At 41.1% G+C, this 26,273-nt stretch overlaps 1 protein-coding gene across 2 annotated transcripts; it reads left to right on the top strand.

Moving 5' to 3' along the window:
• Positions 1 to 24,379, top strand: klc3 (kinesin light chain 3). Of its 2 annotated transcripts, none has more exons than XM_080731616.1 (14): positions 1 to 82; positions 6,637 to 6,875; positions 7,686 to 7,751; positions 8,409 to 8,573; positions 9,471 to 9,546; positions 14,214 to 14,359; positions 15,452 to 15,534; positions 16,151 to 16,238; positions 17,889 to 17,990; positions 18,081 to 18,254; positions 18,907 to 19,006; positions 19,132 to 19,294; positions 19,411 to 19,477; positions 21,588 to 24,379. In XM_080731616.1, exons 2-14 carry the CDS (start codon positions 6,666 to 6,668, stop codon positions 21,660 to 21,662), a joined length of 1,515 nt encoding a protein of 504 aa, XP_080587742.1. In that variant the 5' UTR covers positions 1 to 82; positions 6,637 to 6,665; the 3' UTR covers positions 21,663 to 24,379. The 2 variants fall into 2 exon arrangements, with proteins under 2 accessions (XP_080587742.1, XP_080587741.1); XM_080731615.1 differs by having other exon boundaries at positions 45 to 287.
• Positions 24,380 to 26,273: the final 1,894 nt, after the last annotated feature.

Genomic DNA, 26,273 nt, shown 5'->3' with positions numbered 1-26,273 from the left:
GGTGGGAGCTCGGATCAGGTAAAGCTGTAATGACAGAGGAACCGTCTGGAGGAGCCTACCGGAGGAAGGAAGGAAGCAGCAGGTGAATGATTTACTATCTTACTTCACCGTCCCGCATCCATCACTCCTTCCTTATAACACCGCTCTATTACTGTGGAATAACGGATTCTGAGCCGCTATGCGTCCGCGAGTTTAATGGAGCCCCATATGTTCAAATCTAACAAAGCGGAGTGAATACAAACCAGGATCGAAGCCAGGCCAGGAGTTTGGTAGTATAATAACAACAGGTGAGCTATAAATAACTTTTTTATTAAAGTGTGTGTTGTGTGACATCAATCCTGTTTGTGTGAACATGATGACACCGTTGTTCGCGTCATTGTTGTTGCAGCGATATTACATATTTATGATCAACATGATGTTCAAAAGGCTAAACTCGCAGCTTATCGCACTGTTGTTAACCGCGACATTTATTGGGACAAATACACGATGTGTGAACTAGTCGTTCATCGTATTTGCAGCCGATGTGCAGACAGTGCAGTGCATTGTTTTTGCACTTCTTATCGCCTGTGATCATCTTCATCGTCGGTTGGTCGGACTGACAGTGCATGGAAACGTACAGGCCTGTTGCGCCGCCCATCGTAAACAAAACGCATGGAGACGGGATGACAACAACTCTAAATGAAATGCCATCGGGACTGACTGCAGAGATCTCACAGAGATCTCATCCTGCCCTGGTCCTCTCCTCCTCCTCGTCCTGCACTTCTCTTCCATCATGACACTTTCACTGCCAACTTGAATCCAGCTTCTTTTATGATTCTGAACGATAATAATACATAATTGAACGTTTGGAAGTCACTGTGGGTGCATGGCAGCCGGGCCACCACCATCACCACTAGGGATTATAATAACAGGGCAATGGACACGTTGCCAATGGCCAGGACTCAGGAGTGATTGATTGATTGATTGATTGATTGATTGATTGATTGAAGACTTTATTAGAAGTTTGCATAGAAAAAGGTACAGTTTCATGACGGTAAGGTCTACTAAAAGGAGATCCTAGGAAAGACTAAGCTTATTTCCATAGGAAACCATTTAAGTATCTCATAACATTGAATGACAGACGGATAGAACACAGTACTATGCAGTAGATAGTCAGGAAAAAAGGGGGAAATAATTTAAAAATAAAAACATACAGTAGGTAAATACAAAGAGGGGTAATAAAAAAATAAAAACATACAGTAGATAAATACAAAGAGGGGTCAGGGGAGGGTAGGGCTGGGCTAAGTTTGTTTTTACCAGTTGTGAACGGCTGCTGCCTGTAAGTGGTTTTTCAGGGCGATTTTAAAGGATGCTAGTGATCCACACTCCTTTAAGGCCTTCGGTAAGGCGTTCCACATTTTTGTGGTATAGCAGAAGAACGAGTTTGACCCTTTCTTTGAGGTGACTCTGGGTTGAACGTGATCTGTGGCGCTGCCTCTGGTGTTGTAATTATGGACATCCTTAACCTTTATGAAGTATTTTGCCAGGTATATGGGTATCATAGTGGTGTAGTGTATCTTGTACACCAGGCCCATTGCAAGTTGCTGTACTCTGTGTCATGTGTCATCTACTCTGAGCCACCCCACTCTTAACTGGTGAGTAGCGGCAGTGTCACTCCAATATCCCTTAAGTTCATGATGATGATTCATCAGATATGTTCATGACAAGAGGATAGACTTGTTCACTGTGTGTTTTAGTTGTCCTGAGGCTATAGGGCTGGGCTGTACAGCCTGTATGTTGAAAGAATGAGGATTAGGTCACCTATATAATACACCATGCAGTAGCCTACTATGACAGCGGCTTAGCCTATTGAATATCAACATCTAACTAAACTATAATACAAATCTGACCCATTTATTTTGTCTTTTTGGGGTTATGATTGATAATATCGCTCCTAGAGTTGGGGAAGTCAATAATATAGGCCTATATACATTGTGTTAACGAGTAACATGAGTAGGCTGGCTTGGCCACAGGTCCCCAGCACAGCTGACACCAAGCTTTCATGTGTGTCTAAATCTTAGTAAATCTTATTGTTCTGTATTATATGTTTTACTTCCCCATCTATCTGAACATCTTCCCCTTCTACTGTAGTAGTAGCCTATATATGTCCAGTTTGTCCACTCCCCTGTTGGCTGCAGTTTCATGGTTCCCCATTACTGTTACTGTAATGACAAAGTTATCAATTCTCCGCATTTGTTTAGTTTTTCAATCCTAGCAACAGCAAGTATACAGCATGTACTGTAAATTGACACTCCAATATGACAACATATGATATCGTAGGCTAGCAAATAGGACAAAGCTGGAAATATAACCAAACAAAATAGATTACAGTTAAATAGCCAAATCACAACGTGTTGTGAGCTTGTAGTTACAGGCGACTTTCGGCAAGAGACACCATATCGTATAAGTACAAATCAGGCTTAAGAGTCTGTCCTGCCTGTGTGTGTTTCCTTTAGTACAGTCCTACAGTATCTCTATCTCTCCTTCCTCTGTCCAATCCTCTGTCCTCCCCTCAGGTCAGAGTAGAGAACAGAAACCAGAGAAGTGAAACCATGTTGTTATCTGGGGATGAGATCAACCTTACGTAGAGCACCCTGCTGCACTGACTGCAGGCAGGGTGTTTTTTACATTTCCTCGCTGTCGGATGGCAAAACCTTGTATGTCCAAAACCTTTCAGAAAATAATAATAATAATAATGTTCTGTTCCAATGGATCAAATGTACTGTAGTTATTATTTATTCTCTGGCCCTGCACTATTGGGCTGTGTTGGTTGAACTGAGTACTATTGCTGTGTTGACATGGCAGTGTGATATTTGTGTTGCATTGACTAGCATTGACATTTATGTGCACTTTTTTGTTTGGCACTGTCTGTTAAGTTGTGCTTTGAGTATAGTGTGTGTGTGTGTGTGTGTGTGTGTGTGTGTGTGTGTGTGTGTGTGTGTGTGTGTGTGTGTGTGTGTGTGTGTGTGTGTGTGTGTGTGTGTGTGTGTGTGTGTGTGTGTGTGTGTGTGTGTGTGTGTGACGTGTCACTTATGAGTGTTGAATGTTTCGTGGTCACTTTATGTATATATTCTTCTTTTTTGCAATAGCTTTTCGACACTTTGTTTATATTCTTCTTTTTTTGTGCTTGCTCTTTGGACTACAGTAATCTTTTTCTTTTTCCTACGTCTTTGTAACTTGTAACCTTAAACTGCTGTGCTACCTCTGTGTAACTGAATTTCCCCCATGGGATAATAAAGGTATCTATCTATCTATTTATCTATTATTTAGTCACATGCTCTTGTTAATACTTTTCATTGGTTCAATCATGTTTAAACCATAGACTGTAAAAAATATGGACGGTGGGAAGTGGGAACCCATGGGTTTCTATGCTGCGAAAATTGTGCTTTTTTGCCCCTGTATGGATGACGCCATCATGGTACCCATTACTACCCAAGGAATGCTATATTGGCTGCCAACGGTCATGTGCAACCGCAGGGATACATGGGACATTGTCTTGAGCTTGACCGAAAATAAAGCACACGAAGAAGAATCATCACAAGCCTATGATCACATCAATAGTTTAGTGGATAACTGTATATTTGTTGACACTGCTTGGATGATAATGTTTTACAGCTTTACAGGATGTCATATCACTGTTATTATTATATAACATGATGTTGTATGTAAACCTTGGTTCATTGCATTTACCATTGGGCCCTTTTCACAGCAGACAGACAGACAGACAGACAGACAGACAGACAGACATTTTGACTGGTAAACGCACAGCTGAAGTTTAATTTATGGGTGTGTTTAATTCAGGTATTAGACAACTCCTGTGTTGTTGAGCGGTGGTAAACCGCTCCATAGAGTGGCTGTGCGTGTGTCTGTAGCCACTTTTCCTCAGCGTTTTGCCATAGCAATGTGTTTTCCTCAGTGTTTTGCCATAGCAATATGTGTGTGTGTGTGTGTGTGTGTGTGTGTGTGTGTGTGTGTGTGTGTGTGTGTGTAGCCATATTACATCATATTACATCTCCTAGACCTATCTGTAGCCACTTTTCCTCAGCGTTTTGCCATAGCTATGTGTTTTCCTCAGCGTTTTGCCATAGCAATATGTGTGTGTGTGTGTGTGTGTGTGTGTGTGTGTGTAGCCATATTACATCACCAATTACATCCTAGACCTATCTGTAGCCACTTTCCCTCAGCGTTTTGCCATAGCAATGTGTTTTCCTCAGCTTTTTGCCATAGCAATATGTGTGTTGTGTGTGTGTGTGTGTGTGTGTGTAGCCATATTACATCACCAATTACATCCTAGACCTATCTGTAGCCACTTGACATCAGCGTTTTGCCATAGCAATGTGTTTTCCTCAGCGTTTTGCCATAGCAATGGGTGTGTGTGAAACACACCCCACAATTAAAGTTAATAATTCAATTACATTTTCAATTATAAAGTGTCAAATCATAACAAGTTATCTCAAGACACTTTACATAGGCTACAAAGCAGACAAAAGGAGACACCCGAGCAGAGACACCACCCTGAGCAAGCAATTGCTCAGGCCTGAAGGTAGTTGTTATTACCTTCAGCCATGGATGTATTTTGGACAGGGCCAGTGTCCATGGGTCCTTGACCACGAGGCTGATCGACAATTTATTAAAATGTTTGTAATAGTATACAGTATAGTAGGTTAAAGGAGTAGTTCACCACCAAAATGACTTTTTTTCTATTGATTACTCATGCCATGGAGACTAGAGTTCAATAATATTTTTTGGTTTTTGTCGCATTCCTAAGACAAAAATGTGATAACAATAAATTTACCCCCATTCGTTCCGGATGGTGACCCGTTTCGAAACGGGTCACCATCCGGAATCAATGGGGGTACATTTACTAATTTTTGTCTTAGGAATGTGACAAAAACCAAAAAATATTATTGAACTCTACTCTCCATGGCATGAGTAATCAATAGAAAAAAAGTCATTTTGGGGGTGAACTACTCCTTTAACACTCAAACATTTGGCCCCCTCAGTGTATACTGTACAAAGCCCCCCCACCCCCCCTTTATGGCCATCTGACTAACAAGATTCTTTTAAGATTTTTTTTACATGCAAATAAATACCATGTAAAAATTCTGTATGATAAAATGTCTACAGGTACTTTCTTGACCCCCACCTTACAACTCCAGTACTCTGCTTGTGTGCCCATTCGACGGACCGTACTGGGTGGCACCTGAAGGGCCTCCTAAAAAATAATTGGCCCAGGGGCTTCTGTGAGTCTTAATCCATCCCTGCCTTCAGCAGTCAAAATGTCTGCTGTGAAAAGGGTCCATTATTCATCATTCATTTATTACATTGTTCTGAAGCACAGATGGTGCTGAAAGTGGGCTGGGTACATTAGGTTTAACAAATCAGCACAAATCAGGTATTGTCACATAGGTTTGACACAGAGGAGCAGGCTATACTAAATTTACATTCAGTTACTTTCCCTGTGATTGCCTAAACGTAATATGCATAGTCCAGAACTGTTACTGTTCAGGATTCAAATTCAATGACAGCAAAAGTAGCAGATCGACAAGCTCAAAACGTGTCAATTTACGCTGCGTTTCGAGCTTGTAGATCTGCTACTTTTGATACTGTTGTGTGACGCTCTAGTATGATAATTTGCTAATAGAATATGGAGATAGGAGGTTTCTGCCTGACAGCTACGATATGTATTGTTTATGTAACAAGCTCCACTGACGAAGGCTGGATAGCCAAAACGCTTGTTTCCATTTTTAAGCCCTACTAGCCCTTACCCGTTCAAAGATATGAGCTCCAAAATGATGTGCAGTGTGTGGGTTATGGGATGTGCACTGTGCATACAGTATATGAGGGATGGAAAGTAACTTTAACTGGTGCTTGCATGATAATATGTAGGAGCATCAATGTAAGAAATACCCGTTTCGTTTAATGGCTACCCCCCCCATCCCCCCCCCCCCTCCCAGCCCACCCACCCACCCGCCTGCGCACACACCCGCCTGCCTGCCTGCACACACACACACACACACACACACACACACACACACACACACACACACACACACACACACACAGAGAGAGCTGGTTAAACATGTTGCCTCATGCTAGATGCAGAATAGATGTGCCTCATGCTAGATGCAGAATAGATAGTAGATACACCATAAAAATGCTAATATACAGTATATGATTTGTGAAAGTGACAAACGGGCTTCACAGATTTCAGATCAATTGCTCCAGCCACTGAGGAGAAACGCTGTTGCAGGCAGGCAGGCGGGCGGGCGGACGGACGGACGGACGGACGGACGGACGGACGGACGGACGGACGGACGGACGGACGGACGGACGGACGGACGGACGGACGGACGGACGGACGGACGGACGCAAAATTATAGTATAGATGGCAAAAAAAAAAAAAAAATGCCTTCATCTTGTTACTCTGAGTCTTGAGTGACTGAGTGAATGTGACCCTTCACTTGTCAATGTTGGTCCAAGGATGTTTAAACAATACCTTTTGTGTTAAGGCCGGGGGATAAAGTCTGTTTGTGATTACAACTGCTTCTACTGGTACTACTTGTCCTAATACTACTACTTCACACCAATTCCCAGGTCAGAAGAGGAACTCTAGACGTTGAACCATGTTATCTGGTGAAGAACTTCTTTGCAGCACACAGCAGGTGATAGCTGGGCTGGAGGCGCTGAGAGGAGAAAACCGCTCTCTGCTGGAGAAACTGCAGGATGCCATGGAGAGCAGGTCAGCGGCAGAAAGCGGCAGTGTGGAACAAGAGAAAAGCTGCATCATCAGCCAATCACTGGAGAGGATAGAGCTGGGACTGGGGGAGGCCCAGGTAAACATGGATCAGAATCGAACGGCACAGCAGAATAAAATAGACTACAACAAAGCAGAAACGGGCTAAGTGCATGACAGAGCAGAACAGAATTGATCTCTTACAGTAGAATACATTTCTTGTTATGGATTAGAATTAATAGTAGAAGAAAATAGAAGTCAATGGCTCTGTCTGTAACCAGCTCTTTCACTGCTCCCATATCATTGTCCTCCCTCCCTATTGTCTCTCTAGTCCAGTGGTTCTCAACCTTTTTAGGCTGCGACCCCCAAAATAATCATATTTTAAGTGGGGACCCCCTACCCTGACGAGCACTAAGAGTTGAGGAATTACATTTTGTATAACACAGTTCTATTTGAGCATGTAGATCTGCTATTTTCACAATTTCGGCCTCTAAGAACTTTTTAATACCTCTAAAATGACAAATTGGCCAAATTGTCAAATATTAAATTCTCACTTTACAAATGTGCATATACCCTCTATACACTTAAACTTTGTGTTGGTTTGTTTACGGTTTAGTGAGAAAACAATGTTGCACATTAAGTTAATCATCTGGGGACCCCCCCTGGGTCCCAGCCCACACGTTGAGAACCACTGCTCTAGCCTATAACACATTACTAAACAAAAGCAGAATCTCTACCTGGCTCAGATAATTGCCCTTTTAAAAAACAACATCAAACAAGCTTCAGAGTAAACTCTTTGGAGTGACACAAAGAGTTTGGTTTGGTTTTGTTTGGTTTTTGTGCATTACTTTCTCAAACAAAAGGTTTCTCTATAGGCTGTTTCACATCATGCATCCTCTCCTCCCTCCAGGTCATGATGGCACTGTCAGCCCACCTGAGTTCTCTTGAGGCAGAGAAACAGAAGCTACGTTCACAGGTACGGCTGTCACAATTACACGATTATACACGAATAATTGCAATTAGTGATTTAATATTGTTTTTGGCACCACAAGCAAATTATTTTGTAAATCCTTTTCTAATATCAATTCATGTGTGTGTCAAAGAACTATTTGCTCCAATCACAAAGGTTCTGTCATGGCATGTATGTGTGTAAACTTTTGACCACAACTATACAGTAGGTAGGGTATCTCATAGTAGAACTCATAGTTCTCTATCAATTCTTTGAATGTACCATCTTCACTGTCAACTTTCCTCTTTAGACTTGTTTGGAAAGAAAAGCCCCTCTCACGTTTAAAAAACAGACCAAAACTGTGTTTCACATGTCTTAAACAATACACTGCTTCTCTCAGCGTTCAAGAGACCTTGAATATTAATTAGCTTTCTTTATTAAATGCATATTAAGTGTTAAAAACAGATAAGATATCACTCCCTCTTTTTCATCACCTGCTGCACCTGTGTGCATGAAACACTGGGCAAGTGTGTGTGTGTGTCACAAATTTTCGAGAGAGTCACTTCATCTGCTAATTTTGAAGAATTGTGAACATTTTTGCAAATCTTTAGTTTGAATATATATATATATATATATATATTTTAATGGGTTAAAAACAAGTTTTCTTGTTCTCCTCCTCCTCAGGTGCGACGGCTGTGTCAGGAGAACCAGTGGCTGAGAGATGAGCTGGCTGGAGCCCAGCAGCATCTCCAGGAGAGAGAGCAGGAGCTGGTCACTCTGGAGGAGAACAACAAACACCTCCAGTTCATGTCTTCCATTCGCAAATATGACCAGGATGAACCTCCACCGGTGAGAACTGACAAAAGGATTCGTTTTTTCCTAAATTATAGTTTTATGTTGTGTGTACTTTGTTATCACGTCCAGGCACATGGACGTGATAGCTAGTGAGCGAAAAGACTTCCCACGATGCCTCGCAAAAGCCGCTTCTTTTCCCATATGGCTTGTTTGTTCAAAACTGCCTGTTTTCTATGGACCATATATTACATAACGGGTGCGGCACCACTGATAATCAGGAAAGGTCCATGGCAGTTAATCTACATTAGTTATGGCAAAACTATGCAGCACGAGTGTTAATATACAGTACATCGAAATATGTTTTATTACGGTATCTACATGCTATATCATATGGGATATTACCGAATATGGGCCCAAGCACTATAGTTTGCACCAGCATTATGAGTTTACTAATGTTACATGCAAACATCAAATTCAACATGAGCCATACTAAGATCAGTGGTTCTCAAACTTGGGGTCAGGACCCCAAGTGGGGTCCCCAAATTATTTTGTGGGGTCCCCAGATGATTAGCTTAATGTAAAAAAAGGTCTCAGTCAACGGTAAACAAACCTACATAAGTGTATACAGGGTATCTGCACATTTATAAAGTGACAATAAGATTCAAGACCGTTTTAATACCAAACTGACCAAACTGCAGTTCACAATATTTATCGGTGGAACCGAATCACATTAAATGTAATACCTACAATTCCAATTGCTTGTCAGGGTGGGGGTCCCCAGTTCAAATATGTTTATTTTGAGGGTCACTGCCTGAAAAGGTTTGAGAACCCCTGGCCTAGATCATCTGTCTGTCTGCCTGTCCGTCCGTCCGCATGTCCAGTCTTTCATAAACAAGCATGCTAAAATCAGCTGGTTCATTTCCTGGTTTGTTTCTTTTCTTCTCCCAACAGGACGATAAGGACACCTCCTCCACAAAGGAATCTCTAGATGATCTCTTTCCTACTGAAGAGGAGGAACCGTCACAGAGTGAGTACCATGTTGCTGTTTCATATGTCTCACGTTGTTTGGTCTGTTAGAGCAGTGCTTCTCAACCTGTGGGTCGGGACCCCCAGGGGGGGGTCCCCAAGTTATTTTGCGGGGTCCCCAGAGGATTAACCTTATAGTGTGGTACGATGCGTCCAAAAAACAGCTCCCGTAGGATTTTTGTGCTAAAATAGATTTTTTGGCAGATCCTGGTTCTATAGAGTCCAAACTATGAGAAAATGATGGGTGCCAACTTTTCCGGACCCCCGCCCCATTTCTGGGGGTCATCTAGTTTGGGACCTCCCAGAACAGTACGCCAGCCAGTTAATGTCCAATTTTCTTAATATTAGGATTGTTTTGTAGGTTTTAAAACATTCTGAGTTCATTTATTACACTTTTGAAGCAGCCAGAATAAGCTTTCTAACTTTTGGTTGGGGTCTTTCCTCACCTGGGACCGCTCTGCTCCTGCTCCAGAACAATGTCATATTAGATCATAATTGAAGCATAAAGGTTTTTTTCTGAAAACAAAAATAAGTAGTAACAAATACCAGGGGTCTTCAACAGGGGGTTCGGGACCCCTGGGAGTCCTCAAAGTTACTACATAGTGTGATACGAAGGGTACTTCTAAGGATTTCTTTGCTAAAATATTTTTTTTACTGCTTTGGCTTGTATAGGGACCAAACGTATAGAAAATGATGGGTGTCAGATTTTCCTGACCCCTGCCCCCTTTCTGGGGGGGGGGTCATCTATATTAGGACCTCGCAGAACAGTATGCCAGCCAGTTAATGTCCAATTGTCATAATATTAGAGTTGTTTTGAAGATTTTAAAACAAGTTCATATATTGCACTTTTGAAGCAGCCAGAATAACCTTTCTGACTTTTGGTGGGGGTCTTTCCTCACCTGGGACCCCCGTAATGACCCCTGTGCCTATCTCAGTACTCATTGCAGTCCTTGCTCTGCTCCTTCTCCAGAACAGTGTCAAATTAGATCATAATTGAAGCGTAAAAGCTTTTGTACCTGTAGTAGCTAATACCAGGGGTCTTCCAAAGGGGGTCCGGGACCCCCAAGTGTCCTCAGAGTTACTACAGGGGGCCAGCCAAACGGCTATTTCAGTTTTGGCCCTATTCTTGCAACCAGTTCTACAATTTGCTCTCTTTTTGAATAATATTAGAAACTGTTAGTTTTTTTTTATTAAAAAAAAAAGAAAAAAAGAAACTGTTAGTTTTATGCATCCTGGGTTTATGTAGTGTACTTGATGGTTTATTAGTATTCTCAGTACTAGTAAGATGCCTCAGGGCGCCAATTCTTTGCCATCTGGCCAGTGATGTATATTGGACAAGTTACCCATGGAGACCCCTGGTACCCATATATGGAGATCCATATACTTTATGGAGATATTCTGTGAGAGCCCAAACATGCTAACTCAGTTATTTGTTATGTGCAAGTCCTATGATGTCTATGACAACTGACATCATACCCTTTTATGCCCATACATGGAGATCCCTGTCTATAGAACCAGCCACACAGCTATGGGCTGTCTTGGCCATCTGTCTTGGCCATATATGGATTCTGTTAATGTGGCCGATGTGCCTCCATATGGGCATTCCCATATGAAGTCCTGTTAGATATGGGCTTAATATAAAAGACATCAAGGAACTCCATAGGCTATATGGTCATAAAAGGGATGCTGTTAGTGTGCCATCACAGTGAAGCCAGAGTGTGATGTCAGAGCAGGCACGCAGAACAACATGTCCATTTACCACACACACACACACACACACACACACACACACACACACACACACACACACACACACACACACACACACACACACACACACACACACACACACACACACACACAGTCATCTTGTCATACATCTTGAATGTATGACCTCAGCATCAAAGGCTGGATTGGGGTATGTCCCTGTGACAAACTATTATCATGTCCACTGTCCAGGCTTAATTATTTCCATCATAATTTGGAGTCATTGGAGCACTTTGATCCAACAACCCTGCATCTGTGATAATGCAGGGTAATGGGATGGGATTTCAGTCAAAGAACTTGGAGCTGCACTGCTACCACATACCTTCCATGCCAACAATGCAGTATAAATGATACCTGACAAATTGCCCTGAGCTTCCACCAATTGAAGAAAATGGATGGAATTCAGAGAGTGGGGGGTATTTTCCAGTCAGATGTCTTGGCTGACTGGGAGGTTGGGGTGACCAGAGATTTGGCTGGCCCCCTATAGTAACTCTGAGGACACCTGGAGGTCCCAGACCCCCTGTGGAAGACCCCTGGTATTAGCTACTCATTTTTGTTGTCAGAGCCCAGCTACAAAAGCTTTTATCCTTCAATTATGATCTAATTTGACACTGTTCTGGAGCAGGAGCAGAGCAAGGACTGTAATGTCCCAGGTCCCAGATGAGAAAAGACCCCCACCAAAAGTTATCAAGGTTATTCTGGCTGCTTCAAAAGTGCAATATATGAATGAACTTAGAATGTCTTAAAACCTTCAAAACAGCTCTAATATTATAAATTGGACATTAACTGGCTGGCATACTGTTCTGTGAGGTCCTAAAATAGATGACCCCCCAGAAAAGGGGGAAGGGGTCAGGAAAATCTGACACTCATCAGTTTGGTCCCTATAAAAGCCTAAGTTCAGCTAAAAAAAAATCATTAGAAGTACACTATGTAGTAACTCTGTCTCTGAGGACCCCCTAGGGGTCCCGAAGCCCCTGTGGAAGACCCCTGGTATTTGCCTACTACTCATTTTTGTTTTTAGAGCCCAGCTACAAAAAACATTTATTCAATTAAGATCTAATGTGAGCTTATTCCGGCTGCTTCAAAAGTGTAATAAATGAACTCAGAATGTTTTAAAACCTACAAAACAATCCTAATATTAAGAAAATTGGACATTAACTGGCTGGCGTACTGTTCTGGGAGGTCCCAAACTAGATGACCCCCAGAAAGGGGGCGGGGGTCCGGAAAAGTTGGCACCCATCATTTTCTCATAGTTTGGACTCTATAGAACCAGGATCTGCAAAAAAATCAATTTTAGCACAAAAATCCTACGGAAGTACACATCGTACCACACTATTAACGTGCAACATTGTTTTCTCACTCAACAGTAAACAAACCAACACAAACTTTACGTGTATAGACTAGAGGGTATATTTCTAAAGTGACAATTTAAGGACCTTTTAATACCTCTAAAATGACGAGGCGTTGTGAGCATGTAGATCTGCTATTTTCACAATAGAACCGTGTTATACAAAATGTAATGCCTCAACTCTTAGTGCTCATAGGGTGGGGGGTCCACAGTTAAAATATTGTTATTTTGGGGGTCATGGCCTGAAAAGGTTGAGAATCACTGTTTTATAGCTTTAATCAGGCCTAAACATTTGACAGGCTGTCTGTCTATCTGCTTCGCTCACTACACACTGTCCTATTGTCCTAGGCTGCGCTGTTATTGTAAACGTAGTCTATAAATGTACAGCCCAAGCCCATCCCAAAGCCTGACAAATATGTGACAAATTCTGTCCGGCCCAGAAATCTTAAGCTCTACTGTCGACTGTTTCTCAGTATAGTAGGAACCCCTTCAAAGGTCTCCTGTGGGTCCCCGGGACCCCACTTTAAGAACCACTGCTCTACACAGTAAAATGTGTAGCAGTGTAGTAGAATACTTTTAACGTTTAGCCTCTCAATACTTTATGAATGCTCTCATGATGGAAATTTGAGTTCAACAACATCTAGCTCATCGCCAGACCTAGGGACAATTTCTGCAGTGATGTCACATTTTGAGCATTGCTGTTACATGTGGTGAGGAGTCATTTACTCTGTGGGTGAAACTGCTGGCCCTGCTTTTCAGCTGAGCTTAAATGCATATCCAACAGCATACTGTTTGTTATTTAGCAGACGCTCTTGATCCAGAGCGACTAACAATAAGCAAGGTAATACTTCAAACGGTGCATCAATATAATAAGCAAGGTAATACAAATATCAATCTAGACAAAAATAACGTAGGTAGACGGAGCACTTAAGCCCTTTGCACACAGGACAGTTGCGTTTTTTTTTTCGTTTGCTGCATGAATAAAACGCATTGGATTTGGTGTGCAATGCTGTGCGGAATCGGCGCTGCGGATCCCAAAAGGAGTCATAAAAGGAGTGTTGAGTTTTTTACCGCATGCGACAAGACGCACGAATCGAACTGGGTTCGATCGAGAAAAAAAACGCACGGCCGCAGCCACTCGTCGCACGGCTAATTCGGATCCGGTGTGCATGAGGTCGTAGAGAATCATTGTTTTCTTTAAAAAAAATGAAATTGTCCGTATTATCCGTGCGGATAAACGCGCCTGTGTGCTAAGGGCTTTAGTCAGTAAAAAAGCTTTATATAAAAACCTAAGAAACAAACAAACACACACAAACACACAAACACACACGCACGCACACACACACACACACACACACACACACACACACACACACACACACACACACACAGAGTGAGCCTACATTCTGGCACAGGGCCCAGACTAGGCAGCGGCCACCTGGCTTATAATAACTGTTTTGCAGGAAATACCTGCACTTTTGTGTGGGTGTTTTCTTTGTACTGTGTTGTATGCCTCCCATGTTCATCACCTTCCCTCGTCTGTCCCCGTTCAGTGTCACAGCCCCACCAAAGCAGCGCGGCGGCAGCAGCACAGCAGGGCGGCTATGAGATCCCAGCCCGTCTCAGAACCCTACACAACCTGGTCATCCAGTACGCCTCCCAGGGACGCTACGAGGTCGCTGTACCACTTTGCAAACAGGTGTGTCCTACCCCGTCTGTCCGTCACGGCACACTTTTGACCCTACTCTTATGCCCCTATTAGGGATGGGACGATATGAAAATGTCATATCACGATTGTGACAAAATAAATCACGATTTACGACATTATCATGATAATCAAAATCTATTATCCTGGGACGGAACATTTGCCAAAAATTGCGACATGTTGTGAGCGTGTAGATCGGCTATTTTTTGGCAAAGACATTTGATAGAGTGGAAAAAAGGACTATCAAGTACGTATATTATAAGTACCTTTTACCAATTATAGAGGGTTTAAATGGTACCAGATATGCAGCTCCTCAAATAAGGTGAATTGTTCCCAGTGCATGACAGAGGACGATATCACAATAAATTAAATCTCCACGATACGATTATCGTGAGTGTTTTTTATCACGATAATATCGCTTATCGTCCCATCCCTAGCCCCTATCCATGCCAAACTTTGCTAGCCTAGCACAGCTAAACAATCCACCCATGTTAAAACAAGGTGGGGATGGTCTAGTTTCGTGTGCTAGCTCTTCAAATTTGTGTTTCCAGATTCGTGAGTAGCCCCTGATTGGCTCCTGGGGGGTGCATTCCTGAGGTTTCTGTCTTTGTTAGTTAGCTGCATTAGTATATAGTTTTGCCAAGCCAGGCTAAAACTTTGCACACACACACACTCCTTGGCTGGCAAACCACAACCTCCGCCCCTTATTTCTCACATGGCCGTCTTCTAGCGCCACCATGAGGTTGTGTATACATGCGACCTGACGGCCGCTTATCTCCCGATTAGGGAGTCTTACTGGTATACTGTATATGTTCAAATTCAGCTCAGTTGAGTTCAATAATATATACATTTTGGCAATTTATAGACACGTATAGTCTCTGTCGTGCAGGAACCTCTCATCTCCATATTCTAACTTTAGTAAATGAACAGCTTATTTGAGCATAGTCATCATATTACTACAGCGTCACACAAAACTATTTCTGAATTTGAATCCTGAAAAGTAACAGTTTTTGAACAAATGAGGTTTTCCACCCGACAGAGGTGATATCCTACATTTAAAGATAACATTTCATTACTCTTCAACAGGCCCTGGAAGACCTGGAGAAGTCCTCAGGACACAGCCACCCGGATGTAGCCACCATGCTAAACATACTAGCACTGGTTTACAGGTGAGGCTCGCACCTTAGAATACTTAACGCTTGAAACCCACCGGGCGCTAGTTTTCTTCTGCTCCATTTTAATGAATGCAATGCGTTCTCGCTGGCCGCTTACGGACGCTCACTTCACACGCATGTGAATTCATTTTCCCGCTCTGATCTTCCTGATTATACGGGAAGTTACAAAAACAAGGCCCTTTCACTCAGATTCACTGGCTGTTGAAACACCGCTTTCCGTGTGCTAATGTAGAGAGTTTACACCACGAAGGGCGTGAAACAACAAACTCATTTTGAAATCATCATCAGTCTTGTGCTGACAAACGCACACACACACACACACACTCACGCACGCACGCGTTGGTTTGAGCCCTGGTGTAGACAATGTAGACAATTGAGGATAAAAATCTACCAAATTAAAATACAGCATTCATTATGCCACAGATGTAATGAAGCAATAACCATACTTTCAATGAGGTATATTATCCAAGTTGAGCAAAGTTTTGGGATTTTCATAAATGACTTAATATTTCAGTACTATTTGCATTGCATTTTGAAACCAGTGTATGTGTTTCAGTTTCATTACGATAACATGCACTGAAGCACTACATGGTGTTTGTGTTTTCTGCAGGGACCAGAACAAGTACAAAGAGGCAGCAAACCTCCTGAATGATGCTCTGGCGATCAGAGAGAAAACTCTGGGAATGGACCATCCAGCTGTAGGTTATCCACCCTACCCTCCCCCTAGTGGTGGAAAAAAAGAAGAACTTCTTTAGTCGACCTCTATCATATTATGATTTTAATAGACTAAATCTGCAGTTGATTTTGTCAACGAAAATGGTAACATGTCATTAGGTCGAACACCCTTTGGATCGACCACCAAACTCTAACCCAAACCCTAATCCTAACCTCAGTAAAACTATGCCTAACCCTAACCCTAAACCTAACCTCAGTAACCGTGACGTAGGTGATTATCTAACTTGCCGATGCTCGCGGGTGATTATCTAACCTGCCGACGCTGTTCGACCCAACGGGAGTTCGACCTGTGGGGCAGTCCCCAACGAAAATGTATTTTGGCAGGCCTTGATGGCGTTGTAATGACGGATTTTACACTTGGTTGCATGATGAAAATAGACGATCTACAACCTCACGTTCACAAGGTGGCTACGACACATTGTGAGCTTGTAGATCTGCTATTTTCAGCTATTTTCAGAGTGCAACCAAATTAAAATGCCTTGACTTATTTCTACTGGATCTATTTGAATATTCCCTTTTGACCTGTAGTTCACTTACTGCCTGGAACATTGTTCCAGCAGTGACTACTGTACATACTGTATTACATACTGCTCAGAAAGACAGTACAGGTTTTTGAGCCGTAAACGTTTTTGCGAATTGTTTACATCAGTGATCCTCAAATGGCAGACTCAAATGAACCCCAACAATCTCCGGACTCTGAGCAAATTATAATATATTATTTGTATTATCTGCGAGATGCTATTGTTATGCAACGAGTAAAAATTCTCTCATTAATGTGTGACTATTGCACTGTGTTTTGGTTTGTGAACATAGTTCAAATGTATTTTAAAATTGCATCAAACCAACATGATTAAAAAGTAATAATAATAATAATAACAAACCTGCTACATGCCTTTAAAGCTATACTGTGTAAGATGCTCAACTAGTGGTCAGTAGCCCTATAGCAAACCGCGGTCGCGTTCGCGTCTTTCGCCCGTTTTTCGTACCTTCACACCCCCGCGTCTGCCTCCACAACGCCGAGAGCTATCTTTAGAGGGGTCCCTGGTTCCTGTGCGTTCAGGCATTCCGGAGAAACGGACTACTTCACCCTGCCTGGTAGGCGAGATTACCTTTTGAGTAAAGAGACACACGGGCGACTACAAATATGGCGACCCCACTTCAAGATGCGCTGTGATTGGCCGGTAGTGTACCATGTGTGCATGATCGGCGATGTGATTGGGCAACGTATACACAACGTATACAGATGATGCATATTACGTCATTTTGGCGCGAAATCCGGTCCACGGCCAGGATCATAGAAAACATATAAAGAGAAGGCTTCAGAAGCTGAAAATAACGGAGTGGGTGTTCTAAAACTTTAGCGATTTAGCAGTTAGGACAATTTTAAGATTTGTTTTATAAAAAAAGTTACATGGTACAACTTTAAAATAAGATTTTTTAATTTGTCATCTTGCCAACCCCATTTTGTCACTGACCATAATACGTTAGTTGTAGTTATACACATATAGTAGATATTATATGCCTTATGAAAATGCTTCACTGAGGAGTGATACCCACTCATAACCAAGAGTGATAATTCATAATTCTTTGCATCCATTTATGTGTGTCAACAGGTGGCAGCAACACTGAACAACCTAGCAGTGCTTTATGGGAAGAGAGGGAAATATAAGGAAGCAGAACCACTTTGTAAGAGAGCTCTGGAGATCCGTGAGAAGGTGATAAAACAGAGTCGTGGGGATAAGCAGGAGAGGGTAAAATGTGGTTCATAGTGCAACTAACTTGGTCTCTCTGAAATGTACCTACAGGTCCTTGGCACTGACCACCCAGATGTTGCAAAGCAACTGAACAACCTGGCCCTGCTGTGTCAGAACCAAGGGAAGTACCAGGAGGTGGAGCAGTACTATGAACGAGCCCTACACATCTACCAGAGCCGACTGGGACCTGATGACGCCAATGTAGCCAAGACCAAGAACAACCTGGTGGGTGGAACTGAAGGACCGAACTAAACTAAACTAGAGAATTTACCTTTTGGATGTTGAAACGTATCTAGTAGTAGAAACAGGAAAATCATTTACTCAGTCACTGGCAATGACGAGTTATGACAAGATTATTTTATAAGCCTCACAGGTTACACCGGAACCGTAACACGAGAAATGCCGTAATTGAAAAACTGCATCTCTGTCTGCTTCCTGTTTTTTTCTCTTCTTCTTTTGTTGGCCATTTTCTCTGCTTCCGTGTTCTCGCTGGCTCTCGGTCAAAACAGAGGATATTACAATTAAGCAATATTACACGAGAAGGTGTGTGTTATCGTGAATATCGGCACGCCTGCATTGCTGCAGGAACGAGCCGAAGCGCAGCTTCGCCGCACACCCAGGACAGTTCCGTCTAGAATTTGAAAATCACCACTGAAACGTATCGAACTTAAACGTGAATTTTGTTACCGATTAGTACAATTTTGGCTCTAGGACAGAAAGAATGTCTTGATATATATGATCTGTCTCACAGACTATTGATACCAGTGTTGTTTGCACCTACAAGACAATGTTTGGCTCATCCACCCCCCCCCCCCCCCCAAATACCTGTTTGTTTGTCTAAAATAACAAAAGTTCAAATATATCTTTCTCCATCAAGGCATCGTGCTACCTGAAGCAAGGGAAGTATAGGCAAGCTGAAGCTCTCTACAAAGAAATTCTGACAAGAGCACACGAAAAAGAGTTTGGATCTGTTGAAGGTAAACATTCTTTCAATCTCTGTTTGTCTATTAATCGTTTTTGGATTTTTGGACCTATTTGGATTAACATTTCTGTGTGTCTGTCTGTCTGTCTGTCTTTAACTTTGTCCATCTATTTGTCCTAGGTGACGGTCGTCCTACTTGGTCCAGTTCGGAGGATGGGTTGGGCACCCTGAAGCGCAGTGGCTCATTTACTAAGCTCAGGGAATCCATACGACGCAGCAGCGAGAAGCTGGTCCGCAAGCTCAAAGGAGTTGGGACGCAGGACACAAGCCCAATGAATACTGGGTAAATACTGTATATAGTTAGAGATGCATTTACTAAATAGTCCCCCCTCCCAATCTGATAAACTATAAGGCTTGTTGGATCATAGTTTATTGATACTGATTATACTTGCTTTCCAGAATGAAGAGGGCCAACTCTCTGAATGTGTTGAATGTTGTTACCAGAGAGAGTCAGGAGGGTGCAAAGGTGAGCAAGATGCTCTATCCATTAGTTCATGATCCACACACACATATCACTGCCTTTGGCCCAAAAACCACACAGCTTGTTCCACACAGCTTGTTTCTCGAACTGGTGGATTTATTGAAGCGATTTCATGGCTCAAATTACCCAACGTAAAAGTGTATAAATAAAGAACAAATAATACAAGCACATAAATAATAGAACATAAAGCATAACAAACCATAAACAAATGTAATGAACAAACAAAGAGAATACAAACACACCTCGCTGGCTGCATGTAACCAACCAAAGGCTGTGAGGACGAGTCCAAGTGTCCAGGAACAAACATACAACTGCAGAAGGATGATACAATTAACTCCATATTCAACCCAAATAAACTTGACTTCAATACACAATACAATAACACAATTCAAGAACGAACCTGTCTCTGTCCTGCGACACATTCAAACGCTCCCTCGCCACTGAGCGGAAGTGTACAGGTGTTACACACTAGTCGGACTATGGAAACTAGCGCCATATAAAGGGCTCCAGCATAATTGGATACTTCCGGTACCTGAACTAGATGGCGAACCAGGTTCAGAGGCAAATTATATTCATGACAAAATAAGGAAATAAATATGAACAAAAATGACCATTATGGCAGTTACAACACATTTGTCCTGCCCTCAGAGATGGGAAGTAACAAAGTACTTTTTTCAGGTATCTGTACTTTACTCAGTATTTATTTTTTACTTTTACCCGTTACATTTTAACCCAAGTATCTGTACTTTCAACTCAGTACATTCCCAAAACAGGCTCTTTACTTTAGTTTTGATGATTGACAACGATTAAAATAATATTAGACCAGGAAGATTGCGGGCTCTCTCTTGCTCTCTTTCTCTCTCCCACACAAATTGCATGCGCTGTGGTAAGATAGACCCTGTTACGGTGTCGCTGTTAAGTTACACCTATTTCCTGTTAATAATAACCAGTGTAAAATGCGATGCAATGGGAGGTAAAGGGGAGAGACTTTATTGTTTATTGGACGGCCCCCGGAAAGACAGTCATGTCTGATACGCTTAAAGGAGCTATACTTTGTTTACATCCTAGTCTATAGACTAGAATGTAAACAAAGTGTCGGTCTGACAATGTCCAAAAGTAAGCAATTTACCCCGAGTGAGAGGACATTATGAGAGCATAATGTCCGACCCCGAGTGGTAAATAGCTTTTCTACCACTTTTTCCCGTATACATGAAAGAAAACACATAGTTGTAACTTGCAAGGATCTTAAGTTACAATCATTATTGCCTATAAAACTTCCGCGACGACAGCAAATAGTTCCACAAACAACATCTTCTACTCACCACCAGATGACGCCAACTCCATGCAGAGAAAGATGTCTAGCATACAGCTAAGCTAACGTCAGTTAGAAGGACCGTTCCGGCCGTAAATAGAGGCTGTTCGCTTCCAGAAAGGCATAGGTTCAGAGAAAAGGGGCTTTAAAGTTGGCGGATTGCATTGGATCCAAATAAATCGGCGACGATAGTACGCACGTTAGTAAACATAGGACCGCTGCGACCTTCATTTGTTGGTTGGGGGAAAGTCCCCGGATGTACACTGAGGCGCATTGATCTCGGACACACAACTTTGCGGCAGTGGTCCTCTCATAACCTCCGGAATTTAGCCAATCAGAATCCAGTATTTGAACACGTGACTCGAAAAAGTGGTAGAATAATTATTTTATCATTATTTTACGCTTTTTGTGGTCATTTTTGAATAGAAACACATATGAAGCTTATTTTTTTTATAAAATATTTTCGAAGCATTATTTTTAGTTTTGCATCCGTTTTTCAAGAAAAAGTTGACTATAGCTCCTTTAATGCTATGAGTTGTGCTGTTGAAATGGCAGGTCTGGTCGTGGGGTATCAAAGTTAAAACAAGTCGTATAATTACGAGCTAAAATACACCACAGACACTTTCAAACGAGAGGGCAATACACAAGCAAGATGGAGTACCGTTCCAAGTTGTCCTATCATACACAATTGAACAACAATGCACATACATCCAGTCATAGGCTAATGTAACGTAAATACATCTCTGTGTGATCATGACACTGTTTTCTTTCTTTCTTTTCCAGCCGACAATAAGCATGAGCTACAGCTCCAGCGCCTTGAGCCTGGCTAGACGAGGCTCACTCGGCGGGGCCAGCTAGCGCGCGCACACACACACACACACACACACACACACACACACACACACACACACACACACACACACACACACACACACACACACACACACCATCTTCATACCTTAAAATGTATATCATTCTTTGCAAAAGGATGGTGATTTCAAGTTATGCGAATACTCTAATCTGATTACAAATATACTAAAAGGTGCCCTGTAGTGATCAGATTAGACAATGCAAAAAGCAGGTGAATGCTTAATTACTCAGAAAAGAGGTATTGAAGTACAATGCTGTTTTCTATTCTAAGAATATTGACACAACGAACTAAATAATTTGTCCATCTATATTGGAATGATAAAGTACTTTATTCTCAAATTCAGTCCAGTCAGAGCACTGGAGGAATTCAGAAGGAATTCAGAAACTATTGCTGACAAAACTAAACACTGCTTATTCACAATTTGAAATGGTTTCCATACATTTTTTAAATAATGACTAGAGTTATCTATTTATTATTTTAATATCCAATCAAATCAGATGTTAAACTGGACTATATCACATTTTACTTCATATATTTTATACAAATCCGTAATTCAAAACAAACCGAGAGTACCATATTCAGGATACTTTATTAATGTAATCCAACACATTACTACTAATTACAATTTGATGCAAGTAGATTATATTTTCAAAGCAGAGTTTCTAACCGTGTTCACACTCAACAGCTAAAATATATTTTGAGGTAGAATTACCTTTCTCAGGTAGCAGTTGACATATACTGTATATTGGTATGTACATTGAAACGCTGAATACATTTGGAATGATTCTATTCAGTGTGTTACAGAATGAATATTGATCTTAAAGTGTATACTGTCTATTTGTACTTTTTATGCTAATTTTAAGAATGTGAAAATATATTTCCCACAATGTTGCACATTCCATTTGTGGCTTATTTCATGTTTACTAGCTAATGTTAAACATGTTTTACGTCCTACACTCTGGTGTATCATTCCAAATTATTGAATCCATTCTCTCAAAGTATAATTACTAGAAATGTTTACTGCTGTATTTAAATTGTGTATTGTTTTCAGGACAATAACACCTTTTGCTTATTCAGAATTGACCATGTCAATCCGGAGCTGTCAAAACAAATGGAATATGGTACATTTTGTTAACTATACTATTATTACTGTGCAGTTTTAATATACAGTATGTGGAAAGGCAATCATTTTATAAGCTATCTTGATACTTCAGAGTTAAGTGTTGTGTGACTGAGTGAACAATTAATTACATGTCACTTTAAAACACTGACAGGACCTACGTGACCAAATACTTCTGGGTTCTGTTCAAGAATGCTGTAGCCTATATGCATATAAACATTTTGACCGTAACCCAAGCCCTTTAATATTTAGAACGGGTACATATTATTGTGTATCATTATTTTATGCTTTAACTACAGATATACAAGCTCACAGCGCGGCACCGAGTGCCGCGCTGCGAGCTTGTTTATCTGCTATTTTTGAAAAATCTTGAAAATTAGAATTTTTACCTGATTCTATAAGTGTCTTTTGAATCCTAAGATTTTTTGAAAAACCTATATGTTTCTATGTCAGCAATCTGGCCAGCCATTGTCAAAGAAAAGGTCCTTTTCACTTAACTGGAGCTCAGTTAGTCTGTTCTTGAGAGACTACTATGTCAGTGGTTCTCAAACCTTTTCATGTGAAGGACCCCCAAACTGATATTTATTTGGCCACGGACCCCCATCTCAAAATATCTAGTTCCAGGGACCACCCAGAAGCAAAATTTGAGTTACAAACGTTCGCTTTAAAAAATACATATATTCAAAGATTTGCACACATTTTCACAACTTTTTCAAAAATAGCAGATCTACAAGCGAGTGCCGCGCTGCGAGCTTGTATATCTGCTATTTTTCTATAGCTAAAGCATTCAATAATTCTAGGCCTAAATGGGTTAAATAATAGTTTGTTGTTAATTTGGCACCATATTTGATCAGCTAAGAAGCTTTTATTTCAATGAAATATCTTCTTTAATGCTGGTCACCACCCCACAGTCTACATTTTGATGGGGAAAAGAGAAATATTGGTGCCCCATTTCGTAAACCGAATTTAAATGTAGACTTAAAGGATTCTTTGTTAAGTGCATACTGTATACTTGCAAAAGAGACTGACTCAATGTATTTTTTTTTTACTGTTAAAGTAAAGGTTATAATATGCACTATAAATATGTTTGTAGCTTGACTGGGGTTCCAAGGGCTCTATACTTGGTCTGCTCCTTTTTTATTTATCTACTCTAAATCTCTTCACCGAAAATAGCAGAATGTTCATCCCAGAATAGACGCTAGGGTTAATATTGTTAAACTGACAGATTTCAATATGGGTTTTGACTTGATCTCTTCCTATAAAGGGATGCAGCGCTCACCACAACCAAGAGTAAACTTGTTTCTCTGAATCATCTGGTTTGTAGCCCCTTAGCCTCGGAAACCCAGGCTTCTTTTGGCGATCGGAAGCCCCTTTGAAAGTCCTCCCGTCCCACTAGCAGTAACCCTGCTAGCTGATCAATAATTCTGTTTCTAATTAATAACTACTGAATCTGATTGTACATTTCCTTTGGTCGAATGTTTATGATGGCTGCACTTGCACAACTGCACTAATCAGTGTAAAACGAGTCTGTTACCAGCCTAGCTAAATATGCTAGAAGAAATGTTGAACTTAGAAAATAGCACATGCAGAACACTTTATACCTAATTTATGTACTCTGTTGAGAGTGCATCAACTCAACTCAATGCTGTGCTGTTTTATGGGTAAAACTAATCTTTTTTTGTACTGTATCTGGAAGCTGATGTGTAAAATAAAACGTTACTTTCAAACTTTGAGTCTTGAAGCCTTTCTCTGTTTTACAGTTCACAATGACATTTGTGTCTTGGTTTTATTGTATTTACAAATGTCGGTTTCTTTCTTTTGAGTCAACAAGTATAACAATAACTGAATGATAGTAAATTGTGAATTTGGACACCGTTACTAGTATAGTGTAATGTACTGCAGCAGGGTAGAGCATATTTTCTGTGCTGGCCTTTTAAAACTACTCTATCCCTTCAATTATATTTGATCAAAGCCACAAGTCAAATTATGAAATATAAAATGTAGTTTATATTGCCGTTTGCAAGTGGGAAAAAAAAGATCTAAGTACAGATACAGTGGGATCTGAAACAAAGTAACAGTGGTCTCGTCTGTATGATGGTCTTGTCATAGGCCAATGACTGGAAAAAGATGTTGTGGTAGGTCTCTAACAAAGTCCCCCCCTCCCCTCCCCTCCCCTCCCCTCCCCTCCTCCAAATCACTGTTATACGCCCCATGTCCCCTCCTCCTCAGTCCTTCTTAAATCACTAGTAATTATCTACTAATCAGTGATTACATAGCAGACCACCTGTTGCTAGAAACACTATTTAATCATGATGCTGGTTTGAATCCGTCTCCAGCAGGCCAGCTGTTGTACATCCACTTCTAAGCAGGTTCTTACATAATCTTGAATGACAGAAAATTCACTTCTTGACCATCAACGTTCAATATAAGTTAAAATATGAATAAACTTGAAGGGACCCCAATTTAAACAAGCCTAAAAGCTTTATTTGTGTCTTTATCCTTTTAGTTGACCTTGTATAAGTTGAAATATGAATTTACTTAAAGGGACCCCAATTTAAACAAGCCTATTTAGTTGACCTTGACCCAGTACTTTTCCAAACTTACAAAAACAAAAGTATCCAATCAATCAAGTCGTCACTGCCGCAAGAGGGCGCCATCTCCCTGGTTTCCTCTCTGCAGAGAAATATCCATTTGATACGTTTCATTCATTTTAAAATAATATTAATGACTAGATAAAGTGATCAAATCAGATTTGAATACATATCATATATTTAACTTAATTGAAAATAACATGAGAAATGAGTTTAAGAAACACAGGATAAGCAATAACACAGATCTGTGATTAACCCATTATATGATTATTTTCTATGGTCATTGATGATCATCAATCAAACAAACACACACACACACACACACACACACACACACACACACACACACACACACACACACACACACACACACACACACACACACACACACACACACACACACACACACACACACACACACACACACACACACACACACACACACACACACACACGTACGTTTCTGCCCGGAACTGCTTGTGTAGAGTGTGTTGTTAGGAGGACACCGTTAGTGGTAACACAAAACACTACGCACGCTTCCATGTGAATGATGTCAACTTTAGTTTGAAGCCGACAAGCGGGAGGAGGAAAAACAAACGACTTAAAAGCAGCCTTGTTTTATTCAGTTTGTTTACGAACTAATTCCATATTCTTCCTTTGCGGTTTTACGAGGTATGTTCATTTATATCATAACATGACTGTGTTCTGTGTTGTTGTACACATAAGATAAGTGCTGTGTGTTGTTGGTAATCAACCCCAGCTCATCAGCAAACCATGAAATTATGTCATGAATTAAGTAACTGTAAAGTTCTACCCAAGACTTTTTATCTGGTAAACGAAAATATGCTTGAACTCAACTGATGGCAATGTTTGAAGGTTATTATTCC

The sequence above is a fragment of the Nannobrachium achirus genome (genome assembly GCF_963921795.1).
Source record: "Nannobrachium achirus genome assembly, chromosome: 8".
Taxonomy (NCBI): domain Eukaryota; kingdom Metazoa; phylum Chordata; class Actinopteri; order Myctophiformes; family Myctophidae; genus Nannobrachium; species Nannobrachium achirus.
This window is presented reverse-complemented; position numbering and strand designations above follow the sequence as displayed.